We start from the raw sequence: 12,776 nt of genomic DNA on the forward strand, positions 1-12,776 counted from the left end.
CCCTGTCTGGGTCTATAGAAGAAACGTTTCATAGTTTAGCACTGAAAAGGGACAACAGGCCAGAGGAAAGCTCCACAGTGTATCCAACAGCAGGATCCTTTGGTCCTGGCAGAGCTCTGGTACACTTTACAAGCTGTGCTGTGACAAGCTGTGTTCTGTCCAGAGCAGACCTGCCCCAGCCACCACTGCTCATGCTGGGGGTTTCCATCTCATAGGCATATTTCTAATGGTCAGGAAGTATGAGAAGAACTATTTTTCAAGGCAGGTTATATTAATTTTGATTGCCTGCTGGAAGTTTTCTGTATTAGAAAGTTTACACAAGATGTATCGCTTGAAATCAACAGTCATTAACGGAGAGTTACTCAAAGAGTTATTTCTTGAGATGGTCCACACATTATAAACTCGTTTTAAATTTAGATTGTGATAGGTCTTTTCCTACCTCGGTGTGTCTCCTGTCTTAGTGAAACAGCCTGCTCATCAGTCCCACCCTCTGGGAGGAGTCTTGCAGTCTAGCCTTTAATCCATGAATTCTCTTTGGTTCTAGCATGCAGCTTACTTGATGCTTTAGCTCCCAATTCTTCCCAGAGGAGATTAAAGTAGAAACATTTCAGTAATTTAATAGTAACTGCTTTCCTCCCAAAAGTAATATATTCCAATGATTTGAGGTATTACAGGGGCATTTTAGTGTGACTGACAGCACTGTCTTCCCAATCTGTAATTCAGGGACCACTGCATACAGACAAAGGGAGTGATTCTTCTGACAGCATCACTTTCTTCTCTCATTGTTTATGTAAGGGTGTTTATACTTAATGATATTAAGAGCTCTTGCAGGTTTTAAATAGGCTGTATGGATCTTTTTACCAGAGAAATTGAATGTGATTTTTACCTCTCAGCCATGTAACAGATCCATTTTTATCATGCAGAGGCAGGATGCTAATTGACAGCAGCTGGAGAATCCAATTAATGAATATATAATGAGAATAAACAGTGGGTGTTTGTTTTTATTACTGAGGCCCTAAATTTGAAGAAAATACACAGTTGCATTTTTTGAAACACAGTCATTGTATATTGTCCATAAGGGTATGCAATGCACTGTGGACTGATTCCAGGTCCAGGTCGTGTTTGTGTGAGGTAGTTTGCAGCCTATGTGAAGGGCTGAGAGTAAACTAAGGTTTACAACAAGAAAAAACCCTTAGTGTAAAAAAGTGTTACTAAATTGAAAAGGCTGCCAGCTCGTTGGTGTTCTGACACTGCCTTTTTGTATTGCACTCTTCCTTTGCTGTTCTTTCTCCTGACTGAAGATTTTCACATTCATCCATATATGTAAGCTCAGACTCTTCTTGAGGGCTATATCTGAAATATGGGGTAGCAAAAATGAGAGCCAAGCCCATCCTGTTATAATAAATGGAATGACTCTGAACTGATCCCAATTGGAGATGGACTGGAAATACGCAGTATTGGAAAATGCATCTCATAATATGTAGAAATCAGTATTTCCAGAGCAATGTCCTCTTATCTGTGCTCTGATAAATTCTGCTGAATGTATCCCTCATTTGTTTTAGAGTGCCATAAACAGCTACCTCTGCTCTGAGATCCCAAGATCCAGCCCAGTGGAAAGTCAGAATTTATAGAAAGATGAGGGGGCAGGAGTGTGTGGAGATAATCAGCTATGACCCACTGTATATACAGGCTGTGGATTTACTACTCCTATTGCCACAGCAATCAGCCTGTCGTTTTTTAAAATTTCAATCTCAATGTAATGAACTCTGTTCCTGGGGAGAGTGGTTTGCACTCTGATGTTTTCCTCCCTTTCTCATCAGAAGGAATGCATGGATTTGTGCGTGGAGATTATGTAAATTGGTTGTGTAAATCCCTGAGACTTTCCTCTGTGGAAAAGATGACATTCAGTTGTGCTGTTTACCTCCAAATCTGTTATTTTCTTCTTGGTTCAAACTCTAACCTGTTAGATTTTTTTTTTTTTTTAAGTGTGAAGATAACACCCTGTTGAAAGGATGTGATAATAAGGCTTTAGGGCTTGTGTTCACCCAGAGTACTAATCCTGTTAGTGCACTGTTTAAAGGTTTGTGGAAAGTTGGTAAATCATATGGGATATGAATCTACAGACTGTACATTTAATATGGCTCTGGGTTGTTGTTCAGTGAACACAGAGATATAAAAGGATGCATGGTCTTTTTAACATTCACAGTGGGAAGTGAGTTGCTTAACTGAGGTCCTCCTGTCAAATTGGAGCCATTGTCGTCACTTTGTAAATCCAAGCACACAATACTTTTTCCTTTATGAGATGCATATGATGTAAAGCTTTGCATCCTCTCTCATTTCTACAGAAAAAGACAAGTTTCCACAGCAAAAGTAACACTGAAAGTAAATATCAAAAGAGAGGTGGGGTTGAGGGGAATCAAGAAGAAGTGAAAGATGACAGTGGTTCACATTATGCTTTGCTTTTCAGCTGTGAAGTTTGGAAGAATGTCCAAAAAGCAGAGGGATAGCTTGTATGCTGAAGTGCAGAAGCACCAGCAGCGACTGCAGGAACAACGGCAGCAGCAGAGCGGTGAGGCAGAAGCCCTCGCCAGGGTTTACAGCAACAGCATCAGCAATGGCTTGAGCAACCTGAATAATGAAACTGGCAGCACCTACTCAAATGGGCACATCATCGACCTGCCAAAGTCTGAGGGTTATTATAACGTGGATTCTGCCCAACCTTCCCCAGACCAGTCTGGGTTAGACATGACTGGAATCAAACAGATAAAGCAGGAACCTATCTATGACCTCACCTCTGTACCAAACTTGTTTACCTATAGCTCTTTCAACAATGGGCAATTAGCTCCGGGGATATCCATGAGTGAAATAGGTAAGGAAAATTCTTACTCTTCTAGTGTAATGTGTATATATATATAAGCTAGATTTCAATACTGTCTTTATTAAAATATTATATAGGCATTCCATGTACAGGTGCACAATAATCACATGCTCACACGTGTGTATATGTGCATACACCTATAGGGAGTAAGGGAAGGAAAATAATTTTGGCAGTAATTGACACAATATCGATGAAGTTTTTACCAAAATCTGCAAATTATGCGGTTTCTTAAACTCGGCAGTTCATGTTCTGTTTATGAAATAGGAGCATCAAAGCAGGTGATGAATCAATCAGAACCAATGATAATTAGTAGTGGGGAGCTTGTTTCAAATGAGGTCATTACTAGCAGGGTTAAATGATCTCTTCAGCCAGCCATCTGTTTTCTTGTCAACACGCAGAACTCCCATGGCAGCGAATTCTAGGGTATTTATTGTCAAAAAGCACCGACTCGCTACTTCCGGTGTGTTGATGTACATGCAGAGAGAGTTCACTGAATTCATGAGGTGCACAAACTCTGAATGTAGTTGCATGGATAGTTCTGTTCCTCTGCCTGAATGCCTTGGAGAACCCATCCCTTGATTTCTTCTTCCAAAAGTAGCAAAGAGACCCGTCTGTGAGATGAGATGGTTTGAAAGGCAATGGCTAATGGTGGTTCTTCTCTAAGGAAGATTTCTGTTCATCTAATGCCTCTAGTCATACCTCTCCAGTGCAACTAGAAGTATTGCTTCTGTTATAAAAGAATAGCATGAAAGACGATCGGCATAGTAATTAGGTACCTCCCACCTTAACAAGTGAAATATGCTGAGTCAGTTGTGGTTGAGAACATAATCAAACAGTAACACTTCATTAATGGAATTTCATTAAAAAGAAAGGAGGAGGGAAAAAAAAAGATTATATTCAAGAGCACCCAGACAAATTAATTAGTGTCACATCATAAAACACATCTATTGTTCTGGCCTGGCCTTGCTGCCTCGTGGATGTATATATATGTGTGTGTACTCAGACCTGCCGAGAGCCCTGGAGATGTGGCATGCACTCAACATACATTGCAGGAAGTGCGTACGTAGTCATTACTGTCAGTTAAAAAAATGAGGGTGTGGCTGGAATCTGTAGCATGTTTTCTACCCATGGATGCTCACGTGCAAGAAGCAGTGTAACAAATTGTGTGCTTTAGCTGCAAACTGCACAGGAGAAAGTTAGGCTTTTCTGCCACTTTGTTTGGTGGGACATGTTTGGTTATCACATTTGGCTTAGGCTGCTGCCCAGTAAAGTCCTACACCCACAGCACAGCAGTATGGAGGAGTAGTGAGGAACAACTGCTCCATCTTCCCTCTTGGCCTTTGTGGCCATATGAATATTACTCACACTTGGCTTGTGCAAACCTCAGTCCCGCAACAGTAGTTCACAATACTCCAAACCAGGTGAGGCAATTCAGTCAGTCATAGGAACTGTTTCCCTGCAGCATGCTGTATGAAAGGGAAGTGTTCCAGAGACACTCAGAGGAGGTACCAGAATGAAATACAACAATTCTGATAGTCCATGAATTAGGGTTTGTGCTCAGTTACAGAAGTGAGTGCAAAGAGAGAATATGGCCACAGGACTATAATGTTAGTGGCTAAGGAATCCCACTGAAGTCAATGGGATCTTTTGATTCATGGAGCTTTAGACAACCTTTGAACTTCTGTCTCTTGCAGGATCACTTAGAAATAATGCATCTTTCTTAAATTTTCACACAGTTTTTTGCTCTCCTAACCCTAAACAAGCCAGCACTAAACCCACCCCACTTTTCCTAGTCTTTCATCCTTTGTGTCATCTGATCAGTGTTCCCCTTCTGGAGCACACAAAGCTGGGGAAACCCCAGAGCACAGGGAGCAGCACATAGCAAACGGACTGTCTCTGAGCTGACAGTAAAATTCAGGTACTGGGATTTACCTCTCTTCCTTTTGAAATTGGAACTGGTGCTTTTAAATTGCTAGGATTTTACCCAAGTGCTGCTGTATGTTATTTGTGGCACCTACAGCAGTGAGGTAAGGGTATTAGTGAGAGATAACGTAACAAATGAGCTGACACAACTGGAAAAATTGTAGAGATGTGCCATAAAATGCTGTGGTTAGTGCACAGGTGAATATTTTCAGTGTTAAACGACAAGCAGAAAATGCCTCTTAATGCTGCAGTGGGTTGCTGGACCATCTGTAAAGCTGCAGTCGTGCAGTCAAAGCTCTGGGATGCACTGATTTCATATTACAGTGTGCTTAAATTTCATTGCAGCATTGTATCTTACTCCAGCAAGATTTAGGAATAAGCTCAACTCATGTTAAATAGAAGTTACTGCTGTAACTGTTAGATGAAATCATAGAGAATACATAGGACATGGAAAACGTATACTGCATTGATCCTCATGCCTAATTGAAATTTCTTTATACTACCTTGTCTAGTGATACACTGAACAATTGCTTTATGTATCCCAGGTCATGTTAGTTTTTTCCTCACTGAAGACTTTCTATGAGATTCAAATTTCCAGACTCAGTTTCAGACTTCTGGTCTTTATATTCTTCAAATATATGTATTTTTTTAAGCACAACCTCAGTTGCCACTTACGTGATCTCCAGTGTAACCCTCTTAATTTTTTCCTCATAAATGAATGTATGAGTTTCCTTCCATCCTTGAGCACCTAAAAGTTGCTGTAAGCTCTCCAAGGGACAGAATTCTCCACAGGCAGTCCAGAATCAAGGTAGCCTCCACAGCTTCTGCATTACATGCTGACCAATATCCAGTTCGCTTATTCCTTCAGTGTACTGCTTTGCTTGTTTCTCACTCATCTCCTGTATAGGGCAGCTGCTGTTAAGATGTCTCTGACCACACATTTCCAAGTTTGAATCTTATTTTCTCTTTCTCATTTTTCTAACTTTTTTGATTCTATTACATTATGTCTCAGTCCTCATTGATGCTTTGTGACTATTTTCAGTTTAGAATTCTCTTCATTTAACTAGCATGCTGTGAACCCTCTTTCAGATTATTAATGGAAATGTTAAATGCTTGTAAAACAAGTTCTAACAACGTCCCTGCTGCACCTGACTAAACAACTTGCTACAATTGCATAAATTACCTTATTTACTTTTTGCTTGCTATCCAACAGTAAGGTTCCCTTAAAAATCCAAATAACAAGTCTTCATTTACCTGTCCATTTGATTCAGTTATAAAAATAAAATTTTCCAAGATACTCTATGACATAATTTACACATCATTTACATTCTTTTCTTCACAAGTTAATTTTCTAATTCCACCAAAAAGAATCGTAATAGTCGGGCCCACTTTGATCTTCAACAGTTCTGTGCTTTAATTTGAATGTGAAAGTGCTCTTTTTCCTGAACATACATACCTTCATCTACAGTAGACTTTGTAGTGGAAATGGAAATTGTTCAACTTAACCATTTTGGAATTCAAAATTTTTACATAGTAAATGTTTCAACACATAGTATTACAGTGGCACAGCAAGCAAAATAATAGATTATCCTGCATTGCATGCTTATTAGAATCTCTAAATGCTGTACCAGGAAATAGGTGTAGGAGAAACAGCTGCTGACAAATTATATAGGGCTCTTTCACACGTATTTAGTACTAGTATGTTTCTCCAATTGAGCTGAATAGTCCAGGGTACAACTGCACATTATCTGAACATTGCAAGAAGCAGGGTAAGTAATGTCTCCTGTGGAAGAGAGGGCTAAGTACAAGAAAGCTGTTTCAGAAACAGACACAAATTTATCATGCAACTGCCAGAGCTTGCAATGGTGAAAAGCTGGATAAAATCAGGTAGTTGCCCATCAGGCAGAACTGTGCCTTAGGCTCAGCCCTGGTCAGTATTCCAGATCCTGTTACAAAAAGAAACTCAAAGCATAAAGAAATCAGTCCAAAGATTGTTAAAAAGCATAGAGGAGTGGAGCCTCAGCTTGGCGGTAGCTGCATTTGCAAGCCAGGTCCTTTTTGTTTTAATGGAGGTGGTTTTCTCCTTAACTCAAGGCACCTTATCGGAGCCTTGATCAGGATTTGTAGCTGGGTGGGCAGAGGACAAAGTCAGATGCGGTGACCAGATGATTTGGGCAGGCTCTTTCTCTACCTGTCCTGTTGTCCATGGGTTGCATGACCCAGGCATGTCACATCAGCCAGCGATGCTGCCACCATGGGACATACCTACGGCTTGAGGGTGCACGCTGCCAGGGACCCTGCAGCCTGCTCCTGTTTCTCCCTGACCACTGTGCTGTCTGCACATCTGGGAAGGCAGAAATTCCTCATGCTACAGTGGGAGCTCAAACCATGAGGTGAAGTCTGCTCATTGTGTCAAAAGCGAGAATTTGGTCATTTGTAGAATGGCTTTCTCCGTACAGAGGGAGTTGCTGAGGTCAGCTGGTGCATGGGAAATCCTGAAGGGAGAAGGGAGCTCCATTTCTTCACCCTGGTAGCCCCACAGAGGGACATAAATGCTTGCGCCCCAGTGTGATTTTAAATTAGCAGGTGTTAAAAGCTTATTTTTAGACTCGGTCAAATTAAAGACCTTCTTGTTTAAATATATGTGCATAATATTATCTCTGAGTGAGCTGAGCATTGCATTTTCCACACAAAATATGTGGCTTATATCTTGGTCTGTAAAAGTTAATGGAAAGGCTTCCCTGCCTTGACTGCATTTGAGATTACCAGCCTATGATTTCTTAAAGATGTGAAACAAATTATTAGCAAACACTGTTGTGGAGAAAATAGATTGGTTAAGGGTTCACTTCAGGTCAAATTGAAGAGTGCCCTATAGCTGCATGAATTTAGGTGGTCAATAAGGCACCACTGGAGCATACAGGAGTTCACGTAACTCAGCCTCTGTAATTACAGAAAAAAGTGTTGTTTATGTGTATTTACGTGGCATTTCTTCAACCTCAGCACTGCTTGAAGGTACTCAGTGGCTTGGAAAGCTTATGTTTCTACCAAAATTAAAATCAAATAGTAAGTAAGGTTGGTAGAATCAGTCTTGATCTTCCCTTTCCCCAGCCCCTCTGACCCTGCTCTGCTGTGTGTATCTTACGGTGGGCAGCCACATGGTGAGAACTGGCGGAGGCATTACCTGCCATACTCAACAAATCCACCATAATGCAAAGCTCTTTTGACTGTGACCCATTGATTGGAAAATGGCAGTAAAGCAAAACCTTCAAAACGTTCTAAAGACTGGCTCAGGATGGGTATAAAAAAGAAAAAAACCCTTGGTAACCACAAATAACACACTGTGCATATTTAAGCCTTAGTTTAGCAGGCTTTGTACATTCATCTCAGGACCTACAGTGAACAACTTTATACACTGTAAAGTTTATGAATTTCCACTGCTGTAATATCATACAAGCAAGAGCTTAGCATTTAGTTCTTTCACTATCCCACCCTGAGAGATCTTCACCTGGAAACATTCTAAGCTTCTCTGCTGAGGTTGTATTTGAAAGCCAATCCCACATTTTACTCCTTTCAGTAGAAGTCTATCCAATAGCTTTAGAAGAATTTAGTTTATTCTTCCACCTGTACTGTTCATAGATGTCCACAGCACTATATATTGCATATGCAACATATATACTGGAATTAGACTGATGTCTTTAAAAAGGGTGCTGTGCCTTGTTGCAGGTTGCAAAAGCACTTCTCCAAAGTGATAAGCATTTTTTATTAGTAGTAGTAGTAGTATTCAACTCCCTTCTCTGTATCTCCAGGATTTGTTCCCTGTGCCAAATCGAGTGTTAATGGACAGCTTACTGAATGTGTATTGATCAATTAGATGTTATTTGAAGGGACACTGCAGAGACCATCAGACTCAAAATGCAATAAACTCTCTAAAACCTGTACCTAAGGTGACATTAACGTCTATGTTGATGTTCCCTTTACAAGACCCACCACACAGTGAAGCAGAAATGACGTTTTTGTGACTGTAGTCCTGTGTAATGTTCCCTCACCTCCTTTTCTAAGCCTTAGTTTAATATCCCTCCTACCAGGGTGAGAGTCAAATTTTGCAGGGCAGATGCCGATGGCCTCACAGCTGTATTTCAGCAGAGCAATGTTGCCATCTAGCGAGCAATGAGAATGTGCATCATGTGCACTTCCCAGCAGATACCCTTAGGGCACTATATCTTACCGTCATTACCTATTTAAAGGTGACAATCAGAATAAATTAATATTTCAGTTCTGTACTCATTTCAGTTCATGTGACAAAACTTAGAACTTCTGCGCTTTTTATATTTACTAATTATTTTTTTCCTCTTTTCATACACTCAAGGAGAGAACAGAGAATGGCAAGATTTAAAACTAATTTGACAGCATTGCTCGGTCAGGAAATGCTTCAACTTCATAAAAAATGAGCAGAAAAGTGGAGGAATAAATTAGAGCATTATGATGCTGAAGCATTCTAGCTGAAATGACACTGAAGTAAAGGGTGTTTTTTTATAATTGTAGTTTCTGATTTTTCAAAGCAAATATTTAGAAATAAATTCATCCAATAAAATCAACAAATAATTTGGCAGACATGTTGGGAAAAATGTAATAATTTTGAAAATTTGTAACATTTTCTAGTTGTATATTTTCCCACTTTCAAATTGGTAAACTCTATTTGTGAATTTAGACCAAAACCAGCCTAATTACAGATTTTTGTAAAGGCTTTAATGAGTTATGCTGTCCAGCCAGTAGTTTAAATGATTCAAATATTCATAAATAACTGATTATGTTGTTATCTTTTACTAAAGTGCATATTTTAGCACGTACTGATTTAAGAAGACTTAGGCAGGTCAGGGTTTGTGTTACAACTCTTGACATAGATTTAGAAAATAAAGACTGTTTTCTAGAAGGTACTATATTTAGGCACCATTTCTTTCACTCAGTGATTTTCAAGTCATTGAGCATCTACTGCCTCACAGTGACTTTGTGACTTTGGATCAGTTGCATGTTGGCTGTGGCAGTCCTGCTTGACTACACTTAACGCAAATCAGAGCAGTTCATTAAGCACGACACAATGTGGTTTTGTACTAACTCTAGTTCAAATTTATACAGTAAAGCAATTAATCTTAAAACTATTTTAAAATATAGTAGATAGCCTAAAAGTACATATCAGACTGTTTTTTCCTGCAAATTGTAAAGGTTTTTGGTTATTTCTGAAAGCAGTTTGACTTCTCTTTCAGTTGTGTCAATTCATATGTCAAATGCAGGCCCACTAGTAATATCACAATATTATTATGGAAGATGACCATTGGCAGCATTCCTAGCTGGGGTCTGATCACACTGCAAGACTGTGCACTATAGATGCTGCAGAAAATGCCATTTTTAATATTGCCTTTTATGTTTATTGTGGGGATAAGTGTTGCAAGTGGGGATACAATCAAGAGTTCTCTTGACAAAGAGGTGAAGTTTAATTACTTCTGACATATAATGCATGTTTTCAAGAAACTAAAATTGTCTACTGTCCATGTTTTCCTGCGGCACTCAAGACAATGAAGTCCCATCTTAACTGTGGTTGTAACTATTTGAACAATATAAGTAGCTCTCAATTAAGCTATGAAATTAATAAAATCAGTGGAATTTTTTAACTGAGATTGAGGATGGGGAGCGTTTTGTGATCTGTTTTTCTGGCTTACTTTTCAGATTTTTTCACGAATTAAAAACATGCATTAAGTATTATTTTAAAACAACCTTATCTATGTCTTACATTTCTAATGCATGATAATCTAGTTCTTTAAAAGGGCTACATTTCTAATCCATTAAAGCAACTATATAAAATTCCTCATTTTCTCAAAAGATACAAATATTTATTGCATAACCAAACTTGAAAAAATACATTCATTCTATTACATTAATCCAAAAAGCAGTTAGAAAGCAACTATTTGTAGCAGTCAAAACATGTGAAATACCATATCATGCATCACATATATTGCCATATACCATAACAGCCATCTCGAGAACAACACAGTGCTGTGAATATTGTCAGATTAGAAACCACACAAAAAGATCGATTTAAAACTAATGGTATAATGGGTACTGAGGGGTGCTGTTGCTGCCAGTTGCCAGCATAGCCACCTGGATGATTCCCTATCATATGCTTCAGAGCAGCAGTGTCAATAGCAGAAGACATGGTAACTGGCTTTCTGCAAGAAACACTGAAAAAAGAGGCCAGAGCAGGTGCCAGAGCACGGAGGGCCCAGGACATCTGAAGGATGATGTCTTGCAGGGCTGTGTCTCGCACACAGCCCGCAAGGAGGCAAACAGTGCTGCAGATGAGAATCGAGAAGGCAAGGCAGTGATGCTTTAGGAATCACTGTAGTATACAGAAGTGGCATACTATCTGCAAAAACAGGTGTGGTTTGAATTAGTATTTGCTGCGTTGCTTACTTCCTCATCTAAGCAACCTCTTCATCTCGGTGTCAAATGCTCCCTATCTTTAATGTTGGTGTATGTTGTTTCTGGGCAGTCAGCACCAACAGCATGCATACTTCCCTTGTACTTTCTGAGAGATTAATCTGGGGTCCGTACTGCATTTCTTTGCCATCCTGGACAACTCTGTTTGATTGTTCTTTAATCATTAGGCACAGGCAAGCCAAAAGAAGGGGGGATTTTGTAAAAAAAATTTTGTAAAAAATTGCAATTTTTTTTCTTTCTCAGTACACAGGCAACATCCTAAGTTTTACTTCCTGAGGCCATAGTTCACTTTTTCACACTGCATGCCTTCTGTCTGACAGATTTCATCACTCACTTCATGCTTTTCACTACTTGCCACCTTATTCTTGAGAATAATGTAATTCTGCTTGTTATGCAGTTTGTGATGTTGGTCCCAGCTCTATAGGTAATGATGTCTTTGTTCAGTCCATTCATTTTTTATACTTTATTTCACAGAACAGCAACAATTCTTTTATACAAGTGTGAAAAGATATGAGAAAAAGTTGGAGTGAAACACATGGTAGAGGAACATGGATGTGTTTAGTGGAAAAATACAATGCAACAAGACACAGGACTCAGACAAATGCTGAAACTGATTATCAGAAGACAATTTCTATAGTGCAGTAGTCTTGCAGGGATGAAAGTCACGTGTAAACTGGAATAGTTAAAGCGAGATATTAAGGCATGGAACACTGCCTCGTGTTCCTTTTTGGCTGCATGGACATTTTTTCTCTTGATCAGTGAAATCTCTGGCATTGCTTATGATAACCAAATTGTTTCACTTTCTGACACTATAGGCTGACATCACTTTGATCCAAATGAGTTGCGACACTACAGGGAAACAGAATCATCATAGAATGTTTTGTTATTACTTTTTAAAGCATTTCTATACCTCAATTGTGTAAAACCTTTATTAAAAGCTAAATGCAAGCCTATGACAGTGAAAGAGCTGTTAAAATATGTATCTAATCTCTTCCAGCCTTTTGCAGGCTACAACAGGGCAAACCCTTCCAACCCAAGTTTAAAACCCTAAACATTCCAATTGTTCCATGCGTATTTCTAGGTTTCATATTGAACAAATGCTCTTTGTGTAAGCTATGCTGGAAGAAGTTAGGAAACAGCTCATCTCAATAAATTTGTGATAATTATATGGTGCCTGTAGAGTCCATGTCCCATAAGCTCTAGCTGTTGCCTTGGTTAGTGCTTTTGCTGCCAGCTAAATGATTTCTAATTAGTACAAAATATACGTTTTTTACTAAATTGGCTGAGACCCAGGAAAAGTATTATTAAGTGGAGACCTTTAAGCGTTTATAAGGATCCTCTAGGATTTAACAGAATTCTGGGTCCGTCCTCTAGGTTTCTTCAGATTAGGACTTCATTCAATTGTATTGTCATTTCTTGTAATTTATTAGCATTTTTTTGAAAGGCAAATGAAACACTGATTTATTTCAAAGGGAGAGAGAGG

At 39.2% G+C, this 12,776-nt stretch overlaps 1 protein-coding gene across 1 annotated transcript in view; it reads left to right on the top strand.

Moving 5' to 3' along the window:
- Positions 1-12,776, top strand: part of RORB (RAR related orphan receptor B) — a 144,527-nt gene that overhangs the window by 106,680 nt on the left and 25,071 nt on the right. Inside the window, exon 4 of the mRNA XM_055791515.1 lies at positions 2,468-2,869. Coding sequence (XP_055647490.1) covers positions 2,468-2,869 — 402 coding nt within the window. The remainder of the gene's footprint in view (positions 1-2,467; positions 2,870-12,776) is intronic.

The sequence above is a fragment of the Falco peregrinus genome, chromosome Z, assembly GCF_023634155.1.
Source record: "Falco peregrinus isolate bFalPer1 chromosome Z, bFalPer1.pri, whole genome shotgun sequence".
Classification (NCBI taxonomy): Eukaryota; Metazoa; Chordata; class Aves; order Falconiformes; family Falconidae; genus Falco; species Falco peregrinus.